The 13,409-nt window shown below is 47.6% G+C and overlaps 1 protein-coding gene and 1 long non-coding RNA gene across 6 annotated transcripts in view; one reads left to right on the top strand and one right to left on the bottom strand.

Moving 5' to 3' along the window:
* CRTAM (cytotoxic and regulatory T cell molecule) overlaps nucleotides 1-13,409 on the bottom strand; it is a 36,122-nt gene that overhangs the window by 10,645 nt on the left and 12,068 nt on the right. For 3 of the 5 annotated variants that reach the window (XR_011315414.1, XM_069740734.1, XM_069740735.1), the window contains exons 5-11: nucleotides 13,142-13,300; nucleotides 11,875-11,925; nucleotides 4,452-4,538; nucleotides 2,324-2,398; nucleotides 2,169-2,237; nucleotides 1,711-1,803; nucleotides 1,015-1,146 (exon numbers count right to left, since the gene is read on the bottom strand). Coding sequence is in view for 4 of the 5 variants with exons in the window: in XM_069740734.1 (XP_069596835.1) it covers nucleotides 1,015-1,146; nucleotides 1,711-1,803; nucleotides 2,169-2,237; nucleotides 2,324-2,398; nucleotides 4,452-4,538; nucleotides 11,875-11,925; nucleotides 13,142-13,300 (666 nt within the window). In the remaining variant the exon portion in view is untranslated. The remainder of the gene's footprint in view (nucleotides 1-1,014; nucleotides 1,147-1,710; nucleotides 1,804-2,168; nucleotides 2,238-2,323; nucleotides 2,399-4,451; nucleotides 4,539-11,874; nucleotides 11,926-13,141; nucleotides 13,301-13,409) is intronic. The other 2 variants (XM_069740736.1, XM_069740737.1) reach the window with 2 other exon arrangements.
* LOC138650881 (uncharacterized) overlaps nucleotides 1-13,409 on the top strand; it is a 34,755-nt gene that overhangs the window by 11,284 nt on the left and 10,062 nt on the right. Inside the window, exon 2 of the long non-coding RNA XR_011315415.1 lies at nucleotides 10,736-10,819. This is a non-coding gene — a long non-coding RNA (uncharacterized lncRNA). The remainder of the gene's footprint in view (nucleotides 1-10,735; nucleotides 10,820-13,409) is intronic.

Genomic DNA, 13,409 nt, shown 5'->3' with positions numbered 1-13,409 from the left:
GATTTTTTTTCTCGCTACGTCATTTAGCGGTCAGGTTAATCCTTTGTTTTTATTGATAGATCGGGCGATTCTGAACTCGGCGATACCAAATATGTGTATGTTTGATTTTTTTTAATTGTTTTATTTTGATTGGGGCGAAAGGGGGGTGATTTGAACTGTTATATTTTTTTTTATATTTTTAATCACTTTTTTTTTTTAATTTTGGCATGCTTCAATAGCCTCCGTGGGAGGCTAGAAGCGTGCATAACTCGATCGCCTCTGCTACATAGAGGTGAAGTACAGATCACCTCTATGTAGCAGAAATGCAGGTGTACTTTGAATGCCGACCACAGGGTGGCGCTCAAAGCAATCGGCCATCAACAACCATAGACGTCTCAAGGAGACCTCTGGTTGTTATGGCGATGCACTGCTGACCCCCGATCATGTGACTGGGGTCAGCAGTGCCAGCACCTCCGGCCGCGCGGCCAGGAGCGATAGTTAAATGCCGCTGTCAGCGCTTGACGGCGGCATTTAACTAGTTAATGGGCGCGGGCGGATCGCGATTCCGCTCGCGCTCATTGCGCGCACATGTCAGCTGTACAAAACAGCTGACATGTCGCGGCTTTGAGGTGGGCTCACCGCCGGAGCCCACCTCAAAGCAGGGGATCTGCCAGCTGACGTACTATTCCGGGGTTAAGGGAGCTTAGTCTCCAGAAACGCGTTGAGATTCTTACCCATATGGTTCGTGCTGAAGTCTGTATCCTCTATGCTTAAAGTTTGTGAATAAAGAAAACTCTTTTTTACGGATTCAGTGAAGTTGGACATTCTCTTCTTGTTTTGCGATATAATCAAGCACAATGAATAATATGATGACTCCATATACTTGCAGGCAGCCCAGTAATCTGAATCCCCACTTTCTACCAGCAGGTGGCGCTGTCATTATTAGTAATACCCTTGCTGTAGGTGGCTCCTTTATTCTGTAGGTCTAGGAGACACCCGAGTCTGTCGTGGGTGACCGCTCCGAGGGTCTCTCACCTTTCTTCCAGGAGTAATGGGCTTTTCTGAGCTTTAGCAGGAATAGATGCACAATGACCAGCAAGACGCAAAGCATGAGAGACACGAGGACCAGGACCAGGTTGCGGTGAGATTCCCTCCTGGACTCCACATCTGAAAAACAAGGGCAGAAGTCTGAGCCCCTGCAGCACCTCTCCTGGGGGGATGGGGGCGCTCCGATATAGCACGGAGGCCATTACTATACAATCTGATATTTGTGGTGTCGCCTCTTGTGTTCAGTCCCAGTCCGTATCTGGAGTCATGTATAAAATTCAGCCCTGGCATTTGAAATCACACGGGCCCACGCTGTCCCTATCCCCAAGCAGCAGATAGAATAGATTACTAATATTAAATTGGATGGAGGAAAGCAAGATTTAATACAAGAATATATTTTTAAAGATTCCCGTGGCTGCTGAGATAAGTGATGGAGTCAGCGACTTTGTGCTCCATCACAACTTTTAACAGTATCTTGAGAACACCGATTCTGTTAACAATGTAACAAACAAGGTGGCCCACAACCAGACAGGCCCTTCTGGCATTTGCCAGAATTGCCAGATGGCCCGTCCGGCCCTGCCTGACTCATTTTGGGGACAGTCATACTGGTAGTCACACAGCTTTCCCAGAGGCAGATAGACCTATGTGCGGCCCCACCATTGTGCTCTGGTTCTGCCCACCCACCGTTCTTTGCGATGTCAGTCGTATTTCTGGTTGGCGTGAGATCCGTAATGAACAAGGAAAATCCCTCTGAGAATGAAGTAAATGTCACAACTTCTATAAAAGATGAAAAAAATCAGAAAAGATGAACGCAGAGAACGTGCAGAAAATGAGCCTCCCTCCATAATGGACGCTGCCTCCTACAGGAACAGACGACTTTGGAAATCTTCTGTGCTGCTGTGGCCTCTGCTCCTCCCACTTGTCTCCTTTCTGGCTCCTCACATCATGGCTGCCTATAACGTACAACCCGGGTCCTCACTAGCATCATCACATGCGTTTCTTCTTGCTATACCACTGCGGAAGCACTCTGTGCTGCCGTGAATTGAATCTAATTGGTCTCAGGTTATGTAGACTCTGAACTAAGTAGGTGATGAAAGCCCCCCATGTGTCTGCAGTGTAGGGGGCCACATCCTGCACACTACCTCCGGTCACACTGCCATCGGCTGCGCCTGACGCGTTTCTCTCTGTGCTCTCTGCGGCTGTGGCGTTTCCTATAAAATGTCATAAAGTATGAAGTTACAGGGACGATTATCGGACAATAATCATCAGGAAATCTCAATTATTGACTTGATTATACCTGAGGATGGCGTCTCATCAGGTGCATTTGTCGGGTTTACACCAGGTGTAACTGCAGGTGATGAGGATCCTTGTACTGGAGAAACCCACAAAATAGCAAAAAGTGAAGTATTAAAAAAAAAATCAGAAGATGAGATGAAATGACGATTGTAATGTTCTGCTCATGTTAGAGATGAAGGGTGAGGAGGTGATAATAGGAGACGGTGATCCAGAAAGTGGTGAAAGAGAAGCAAGAGGAGCAACAAAGGAAGAGAAGGGGCAAAGGTGAGGAGGAGCACTAAAGAGGGAGAAGGAGCAACAATGCAAAAGAAGAGGCAAGACATGATGAGGAGAAGAAACAAAGGAAGTGGAGCAGCAAGAGGTCGGAAAAAGCAACAGAAGAAGGAGGAGCAACAAATGAAGGGGGGGGGGAGATGAGGAAGATCAAAATTGGAAGAGGAGGATCAAGAAAGGAAGGAGGAGCAACAATGGAAAAAGGACACACTGTGATGAGAAAGAATGAAAGAAGAGAGACAAGAAAGATGGACAAGGAGCAACAGTGGGAAAGGAGGGGAAAGACATGAGGAAGAGGAGCATAAATGGAAGAGGAGGAGCAAGAAAGAATAAGGAGAAACAACAATGGAAAAGGAGGCATAAGACATAAGGAGGAAGAAGGGAAGAGGATGAGCAACAATAGAAAAGGAGGGGCAAGAGGTGAGGAAGAGGAGCAGCAAGAGGTGAGGAGGAACAAGAAAGAGGGATGAGGAGCCACAATGGAAAAAGAGAAGACTTGAGGAGAATGAACAAAGGAGGATCAGATAAAGGTGAGAAGGAGCAACAATGGAAAAAGAAATGCAAGATGTGATTAAGAGGATGAAGAATGGAAGAGGAGCAAGAAAGATGGAGGAGGAGCAACAATGGAAAAGGAGATGCAAGGCAGGATGAGAAATAACAAAGGAAGAGTAGCAGCAAGAGGTGAGGGGGAAAGAAAGAAGGAGGAGAAGCAACAATGAAATAGTAGGATCAACAATGGAAAAGGAGACGAGATGTGATAAGGAGGAAGAATGAAAGAAGAGGGGCAAGAAAGATGGAGGAGGAGCAACAGTGGAAAAGGAGGGGAAAGACATGAGCAAGAGGAGCAAAAATGGAAGAGGAGGAGCAAGAAAGAGCAAGGAGGAGAAACAATGGAAAACGAGGCATAAGACATAGGAGGAAGAAGAAAGGAAGAAGATAAGCAACAATAGACAAGGAGGGGAAAGAGGTGAGGAAGTGGAGCAGCAAGAAAGAGGGAGGAGGAGCCACAATGGAAGAAGAGGAGCAACAATAGAAAAAGACGCAAGATGTGAGGAGGAGGATGAAGAATGGAAGAAGAGGAGCAAGAGATGAGGAGGAGCATCAATGGAAAAGGAGAGGAAAGAGATTAGGAAGAGGAGCAAAAATGGAAGAGGAGCAGCAGGAAAGAGGGAGGAGGAGCAATAATGGAAAAGGAGGTGTAAGATGTGATGAAGAGGAAGAATAAAGAGGAGGAGCAACTATAGAAAAGGATGAGCAAGAGGTGAGGAGGAGCAACAATGGAAGAGAAGGTGCAAGACATGATGAGGTGGAGGAAGAAAGGAAGTGCAGAATCAAGAGATGAGGAACAACAATGAAAAAGGAGGGGCAAGAGGTGAAGAAAAAGACGAGCAACAATGGAAAAGACGAAAGAGGTGATGAGGAGGAGCAAAAGGTGAGAACTGGAAGCAACAGTGTAAAAGAGGGAGCAGGAAATAAGGAGGAATAGCAAAAGTGGAGGAGGAGGGCAAAATAGGAAAGATGAGGAATAGAAAAAAGTAAAGAGATCGAGAGAAGAAAAAAAAGGAAGAAAAATAGAAATAAGAGTAGGAGAAAAAGGAACAGCAAGAAGAAAGGAGGAAGAATAGGGGAGGATGTGGGGGAGCAACAACAGGGAAGGAAGCAGGGGAGGAGCAGAAGGTGAGGAAGAGGAGCAAGAGGAAAGGAAGAGGAGAAGGCGTGAGAGGAAAGGAGACAGGAGCAAAATGAGAAGAGGAAGAATAGATGAGCTGGAGAAACAGGAGAAGAAAAAGGGAAGCGGAGCAAGAGGGGAGTTGGTAGAACCCTGAGAGTTGATGGTGTTAGTGTGGATCTGTCACCTCTGGTTCCATCTTCTCTCTCTCTTCCTGATGTCTTCACATCACGGGTTGTGGATTCCTCTCTAGTTGGCGTCCATGTGACAGCGGCTACAATACAATAATTATATACATATAATGGGGCATGGAAGTAAAGCCTTCCTACACAGAATGCAGACACTGAACAAGCAGAGAATGCTGGGAATGTGAGCTCTGCTGCAGCTTCTGTGGCTGGAGCATACGACAGGGATGTAACTGTGGATCAGGACAAAGTGGACTCTGCGGTGGAAGTAAGGACACTCGTGATGATCCGCGGTGACGACACATCTGTGACTTCTCGCCAGCAGTATTTCCTGACGATTGCTCTGTACGTCACGCTGGCAGTGCGCGGCTCTGTGAACCACCAAAATTACTTTCAATTAATTTACTAATTATTTGCTTCAACTGAGCAATTACGGGATGCATTCAGCCATTTGTGGGCTGCCATCAGAGGCGAGGCGCTTTTATCTGCCCGGTCTAGACGCATTCAAGTCCCCGTCTGGCACATGGTAAAGGTGACGCACATGAAAGGCAGATTCTGCTTTATGACAAATTAATTTAATTGAACTTTAAGCTCTCAGAGTAAATGCAAAAGAGAATAATATGGCGGTTAAATATCTGGAAAGTACAAGAGGAAAAGGAGGGAGAGAAAGCTCAGCCAGCGCAGAAATGTGCAGGTGGGACCTCCGAATGCCCATAATGGATCAATGCTGTATTAATGTGCCCGACCACCAGGGGCGCCATTGCCAGTCGCTGGGCTTCCATTGAGGTCACTTTAAGAACAGGTTCACATTGGACATTAGTGAAAAGATGCAAAACCCGAGTCGGTGAATGAGATTTCGGACCACGGTGATCGGAATTGTGGCGATTTGTGGGGTTTGCTGTATTTTGCTTTGTTACATTTCATGATGTATTTTTCGATCATTGATTACAATTCATACAGGATAGTTCCACTGACCCCGCAGGTCCGGACCGAGGAGCGTTAACGGCTTTGCCATCGATTGTGGTGAAATCTCACCGGATTGTCGGCCGCCATGACCGGACCTCCTTACGGTTTTCTGCGCTGATTTGTTTGTTGCCTGCTGACGGGTTCATCATTGATAATGGGATGAAATGTCGCTGCGGCTCTGATAAACCTCCATGTTGTCAGTGGCTTCTCTGACACAAAGCCTAACCTGCGTCTGGGGGGATATTTCTTGACTAAAATGGCCGATGTGAACTGGCAGATCCCGGGAGCTGTTTCTGGAGGCACTAAACGCTCTCGCTATTGATTTCCGTGGCGTGGAACGGGCTGGGTTCAGCGCTCTAGGTGTTCAGCTCTCGTTCTGCCATCGATTGTTTCCGGGAGGTTTGGGCCCCACCAGCTGGCATTCAGCACATTTACAGAAAATGAAAGCAATTCACTCTATAAATGGACGAGACGACTGTGCCGCCAATACCATTATCACTAATGCTGTACCCGACGCCCCGCTCTGACATGTCTGCAGCCCCCCTGAATGATGGGGGTGCAGCCGGACCACCGAACTGCGCAATGTGCATTAACCCATTGTGACCCAGGAGTGCAGAGAATACGGAGCCTGGAGGCAATTACCACAATCTATGAAAGCAAACCCCATTGTAACCCGACGTAATGGCGGATTTCTCATAGACTGCGCTCCGCTGGTCAACTCATCATATACAGGGGGCTTCATATCATCGGGGACCACCAGGAGCAGAAATGTAGACGGAGAACTGCTGATCAAATGTATCTAAGCCTGCTGGCTAATGTCTGCTGAGCCGTGTATCTATTCTTATTTGTGATACTGTCTGCTGAGCCGTGTATCCAATTCTCTCCTGTGTGATACTGACTGCTGAGGCGTGTATCCAATTCTCTCCTGTGTGATACTGACTGCTGAGGCGTGTATCCAATTCTCTCCTGTGTGATACTGACTGCTGAGGCGTGTATCCAATTCTCTCCTGTGTGATACTGACTGCTGAGGCGTGTATCCAATTCTCTCCTGTGTGATACTGACTGCTGAGCCGTGTATCCAATTCTCTCCTGTGTGATACTGACTGCTGAGGCGTGTATCCAATTCTCTCCTGTGTGATACTGACTGCTGAGCCGTGTATCCAATTCTCTCCTGTGTGATACTGACTGCTGAGCCGTGTATCCAATTCTCTCCTGTGTGATACTGACTGCTGAGCCGTGTATCCAATTCTCTCCTGTGTGATACTGTCTGCTGAGCCGTGTATCCAATTCTCTCCTGTGTGATACTGACTGCTGAGCCGTGTATCCAATTCTCTCCTGTGTGATACTGACTGCTGAGGCGTGTATCCAATTCTCTCCTGTGTGATACTGACTGCTGAGCCGTGTATCCAATTCTCTCCTGTGTGATACTGTCTGCTGAGCCGTGTATCCAATTCTCTCCTGTGTGATACTGACTGCTGAACCGTGTATCCAATTCTCTCCTGTGTGATACTGACTGCTGAGCCGTGTATCCAATTCTCTCCTGTGTGATACTGTCTGCTGAGCCGTGTATCCAATTCTCTCCTGTGTGATACTGACTGCTGAGCCGTGTATCTAATCCTCTCCTGTGTGATACTGTCTGCTGAGCCGTGTATCCAATTCTCTCCTGTGTGATACTGACTGCTGAGGCGTGTATCCAATTCTCTCCTGTGTGATACTGACTGCTGAGCCGTGTATCCAATTCTCTCCTGTGTGATACTGACTGCTGAGGCGTGTATCCAATTCTCTCCTGTGTGATACTGACTGCTGAGGCGTGTATCCAATTCTCTCCTGTGTGATACTGACTGCTGAGGCGTGTATCCAATTCTCTCCTGTGTGATACTGACTGCTGAGGCGTGTATCCAATTCTCTCCTGTGTGATACTGACTGCTGAGCCGTGTATCCAATTCTCTCCTGTGTGATACTGACTGCTGAGGCGTGTATCCAATTCTCTCCTGTGTGATACTGTCTGCTGAGCTGTATCTAATCTGTTGTGAATTCTGTGGCAGAGTTTACTCCTGTGGTCACAAGTGGTACTTCGGCTGATTCTCTCTGGGATCTTCCGTTTGTGGAGGAAAGTGGTACTGCAGCTTCTGAGTTTCCTCCCTCAGGTGATCTGGTGAGCTCGTTAGCTGCTTCTCTACTTAACTCCACCTAATGCTTTGATCCATGCTTCCTGTCAATGTTTCAGTGTGGGACTTGTTTTTTCCCTGGATCATTCCTGTGGCCTGCTGCTCTGCAAAGCTAAGTTTTGCTTATGTTATTTTGTTGCTATTTTTCTGTCCAGCTTGCTTTATTGTTTTTTCTCGCCTGCTGGAAGCTCTGAGACGCAGAGGGACCACCTCCGTACCGTTAGTCGGTGCGGAGGGTCTTTTTGTCCCCTCTGCGTGGTTTTTTATAGGTTTTTGTGCTGACCGCAAAGTTATCTTCCCTATCCTCGTTCTGTTCAGCTAGTTGGGCCTCACTTTGCTAAATCTGTTTCATCTCTATGTTTGTGTTTTCATCTTACTCACAGTCATTATATGTGGGGGGCTGCCTTTTCCTTTGGGGAATTTCTCTGAGGCAAGGTAGGCTTATTTTTCTATCTTCAGGATTAGCTAGTTTCTCAGGCTGTGACGAGGCGCCTAGGTTCTGGTCAGGAGCGCTCCACGGCTACCTTTAGTGTGGTTTGATAGGCTTAGGGATTGCGGTCTGCAGAGTTCCCACGTCTTAGAGCTCGTACTATTATTTTGGGTTATTGTCAGTTCACTGTATGTGCTCTGACCTCCATGTCCATTGTGATTCTGAATTGCCTTTCATAACACTAATCCTCTCCTGTGTGATACTGTCTGCTGAGCCGTGTTTCTAATCCTCTCCTGTGTGATACTGTCTGCTGAGCTGTATCTAATCATATCCTGTGTGATACTGACTGCTGAGCCATGTATCTAATCCTCTCCTGTGTGATGCTGACTGCTGAGCCGTGTATCTAATTCTCTCCTGTGTGATACTGTCTGCTGAGCCGTATATCTAATCCTATCCTGTGTGGTAATGTCTTAGAGAAGCACTTGCTATGCCATTAATCCTCATCATCATCATCCTCATCACTGCTGGTGCCCCCTACTTTCTTTTTGTAGAACATAGTAATGAACTGGGCTGTGGTCTGCTAACAGCCTGGCACCACCTGGTGTCAGTTAGAGGTACTGCATCCTAAGACATAACTGCTGGACACAAGTGCAGGAAAGAAATATATCTTGGTACCGTGTTAGCCAGTAGACAGAAAAATATTAGAATTGAGAGTCCTCAGTGGTTGATACATTTTAATGGCTAACTGAAAAGATGGTAACAAATTGCAGCTTTCGAGACTACACAGGTCTCTTCATCAGGCAAAGACTAAAACAAATTCTGAAGAATCACATATTTATACACAACATGGCATAGAAAAAAAAAAAAAAAAAAAAGGGAAAAACCATGGATAAGACAGGCGACATGAAGCAGTATTACCATGGGTGATAAACAGTTACGTCCATAAATGTTGGGCCAATTCTTAGATAAGGATTGTTTTATTGTCCTGTGATTAGGGTCTCTGTTGTGATGACCCCACATGGTCTGAGGGGCAAGTTCCTTAGTTGATGTAAAATGACATAAATCCGTGCGACACATTCATTCCTGCAGTGTGTGTGTCAAATGTCGTCATCAGCTTATGTTCCCAGACTCTTCTGTCTCTCTGAGATTTGAAGCTACCTTTTAGCACAAGTAATTTCATGTCCATAATGTTATGGCTCCCTGTCCTCTCCAACAGCTGCAGGAACCTTTCATTGCAACCAGAAAAAATGTAAAACTTGTCCATTTATAATGACCACGGACAAGATAAAGATCCCCAACTCACATCAGGACTACAAGATCCCAGGTACTTTCAGCTGCGTCACTTCTAATGTGGTGTACTTAATTATTTGTACTAAATGTCCAACTAGGGGTCTGTATGTGGGGGAGACCGGGCAGAAACTGGGAACAAGGATGAACTCTCTCCGCCATACAATAAGAGAAAAAAGAATGGATCTACCTGTGGCAATACATTTCTGTCTCCCGGATCATAACATTATGGACATGAAATTACTTGTGTTAAAAGGTAGCTTCAAATCTCAGAGAGACAGAAGAGTCTGGGAATAAAAACTGATGACGACCTTTGACACTCTCACTGGAGGAATGAATGTGTTGCATTGATTTATGTCTTTTTACATCAACTAAGGAACTTGCCCATCAGACTATGTGGGGTCATCACAACAGAGACCCTAATCACAGGACAATAAAACAATCCTTATCTAAGAATTGGCCCAATATTTATGGACGTAACTGTTTATCACCCATGGTAATTCTGCTTCATGTCACCTGGCTTATCCATGGTTTTTCCCTTTTTTTTTCTTCCTATACTATGTTGTGCATAAATATGTGATTCTTCAGAATTTCTTTTAGTCTATGCCTGATGGAGAGACCTGTGTAGTCTCGAAAGCTGCAATTTGTTACCATCTTTTCAGTTCGCCATTAAAAGGTATCAACCACTGAGGACTCTCAATTCTAAATATTTGACACAAGTGCAGGCAGAGAAGTCACAAATGTGAAAATGAAATATTACATGAAAAATACACACATTATAATTGTGGCTAAATTCCCTTTAAAGGTAATCTGTCAGCAGGATTTCACTCCCCAAATTATTTGCGCCCATATTACTTACAAAGAAAAGTCCAACCAGACTTTTCCATGGCCGGTCCGCTCCTCTTACTGAGAAATTGATGTTTATACTCCTATGTAAATGAGGTTGAAGGCCTATGGTAGATCTGAAGCCTCTGTCACTCCAGCTCTATTCCTCCTGTTTGACAGACGACTTTTTTTCTCTGGAGCGGGAACATCTACTGTTTCTTCTATGTCCACGTGTGATCAGGATGTGATCAGCCCGATTGTCGCACATACCAAATATATAACTTTCATATCTCTGTCACTAATTGGGGTCGAGTTATTTCTTACTATTAGGTTTCTGCAGTAACAAAAGAGCACATGGTACTAGGCCGGTCTTTCCCATAAACTGCTCAGTGAAGGTTGCTGGCACACTGGTCTCACATTACAGCTATCTAGCAGGAGGGGAGGGAGGGGGAAGGTGAAATCGCACACAGGCACATGCAGGCAGAGGAATCTGCAGCTGAGAGCTCTGTATGTGTAATTGAAATTATAAGAAATTCTTCCTATTTCCTGACAGTGCTCAGTGTGGACTTCGCATTATGGAAGTGACGTGCTCTTTCTTTTTTCCTACCAGACGGAAGTGAAATCTAAACCGCTCAAAAAACTTTATATATGAGCTACAAAGAGAAATAACGCTGAAATGAACTCGAAAAGGCTGGTAATTATTATAGAGGGGGGTGTGGAACTTTTCATGGAGCTGATGTGAAAACTTCATCTGCACATTGCCTGCCACACTGCCAGTTACACCGCCTGCCACACTGCCAGTCACACTGCCTGCCACACCGCCAGTCACATCATCTGCACACTGCCAGGCACACCGCCAGTCACCCCGCCTGCCACACCGCCAATCACATCATCTGCACACCGCCACTCACACCGCCAGTCACATCATCTGTCACACCGCCAGTCACATCATCTGTCACACCGCCAGTCACATCATCTGTCACACCGCCAGTCACATCATCTGCCACACCCCCAGTCACATTGCTAGTCACATCATCTGCCACACCTCCAATCACACCGCCAGTCACATCTGCCACATTGCCAGTCACACCATCTGCCACACCGCCAGTCACACCATCTGTTGCACTGCCAGTCACATCATCTGCCACACCGCCAGTCACATCATCTGCCACACCGCCAGTCACATCATCTGCCACACCGCCAGTCACATCATCTGCCGCACCGCCAGTCACATCATCTGCCGCACCGCCAGTCACATCATCTGCCGCACCGCCAGTCACATCATCTGCCGCACCGCCAGTCACATCATCTGCCGCACCGCCAGTCACATCATCTGCCACACCGCCAATCACATCATCTGCTACACCGCCAGTCACATCATCTGCTACACCGCCAGTCACATCATCTGCCACACCGCCAGTCACATCATCTGCCACACCGCCAGTCACATCATCTGCCGCACCGCCAGTCACATCATCTGCCGCACCGCCAGTCACATCATCTGCCACACCGCCAGTCACATCATCTGCCACACCGCCAGTCACATCATCTGCCACACCGCCAGTCACACCTCCTGTCACCTAAGGTCTCACAGTGTCACGGCTTTCTGGTAACAGGAGATTTTCCGCAATGTGACATTCACTTTCTTCCTGACCAGAGAACAGAATATTTAATGAACTAATTCGGAAAGTGATTGCAGATGTCCCTGGACACTTTGTGTGACATGATGGAGGTGGATTTCCCCTTTACCTGATGGGAGGTGACGGCTGCTGTCAGTGACGTGCGCTTCTGAGTCTGTTGCTGTAATGACAATTTATAAGAAATAAAAGTCTAAAAATTCCAATCATAATAAGATATGAAAAAAATGAACAGAGAAGGCAAAAAAAAAAGAAAACAGATCTCCTCTGTATCCACAAGAACGGGAGGATTTATAGTGCTGTGAGAAGCCGCCCTGGGATTGATGCCTCCCTGGGATTGATGCCGCTCTGGGATTGATGTCGCCCTGGGATTGATGCCGCCCTGGGATTGATGCCGCCCTGGGATTGATGCCTGCCCTGGGATTGATGCCTGCCCTGGGATTGATGCCTGCCCTGGGATTGATGCCTGCCCTGGGATTGATGCCTGCCCTGGGATTGATGCCTGCCCTGGGATTGATGCCTGCCCTGGGATTGATGCCTGCCCTGGGATTGATGCCTGCCCTGGGATTGATGCCTGCCCTGGGATTGATGCCTGCCCTGGGATTGATGCCTGCCCTGGGATTGATGCCTGCCCTGGGATTGATGCCTGCCCTGGGATTGATGCCTGCCCTGGGATTGATGCCTGCCCTGGGATTGATGCCTGCCCTGGGATTGATGCCTGCCCTGGGATTGATGCCTGCCCTGGGATTGATGCCTGCCCTGGGATTGATGCCTGCCCTGGGATTGATGCCTGCCCTGGGATTGATGCCTGCCCTGGGATTGATGCCTGCCCTGGGATTGATGCCTGCCCTGGGATTGATGCCTGCCCTGGGATTGATGCCTGCCCTGGGATTGATGCCTGCCCTGGGATTGATGCCTGCCCTGGGATTGATGCCTGCCCTGGGATTGATGCCTGCCCTGGGATTGATGCCTGCCCTGGGATTGATGCCTGCCCTGGGATTGATGCCTGCCCTGGGATTGATGCCTGCCCTGGGATTGATGCCGCCCTGGGATTGATGCCCCCCTGGGATTGATGCCCCCCTGGGATTGATGCCGCCCTGGGATTGTTGCCGACCTGGGATTGTTGCCGACCTGGGATTGATGCCACCCTGGGCTTGATGCCGCCCTTTCATTGACAGGCAGCAGAGATCTTGAATGTGACGAGGAATTGAATGTTCAATGACTTATTTTGGGATATGAATCTGATGCAGATATTTCTTGGTGAATCCCCAGGAGGAGGCTGTGCTTACGATACAGAATATATTCTCCATAGGTGGGCATGAGAGCATCAGGGGGGCGCACGCCGTGCGCTGTAGATTCTGGTCCCATCCTTTACTTACATGATGTGTGGAATCTGTAGGACGCTGTGAGGTTTCCTGGACTCAGCGTCTTGTGCCTCACGACACATTTCACCTCCGATGTATGAGACACTGCAGTGACCCGCAGGGCGCTGATCGCTGTGCACCGCCCGCCATGCTCCAGCCTGTGAGTGTGATGACCTGCAGAAAGCAACAGGAAGAGCTGGAGACGAAGTCCAGGAACCGCCTCATGGGGAATGGAAAGTGGTACAAAACTGTTCACATCCGGTCTATAACAGAGCAATGGCAG

This window comes from Ranitomeya imitator, chromosome 10 (assembly GCF_032444005.1).
Source record: "Ranitomeya imitator isolate aRanImi1 chromosome 10, aRanImi1.pri, whole genome shotgun sequence".
Lineage (NCBI taxonomy): Eukaryota > Metazoa > Chordata > Amphibia > Anura > Dendrobatidae > Ranitomeya > Ranitomeya imitator.
This window is presented reverse-complemented; position numbering and strand designations above follow the sequence as displayed.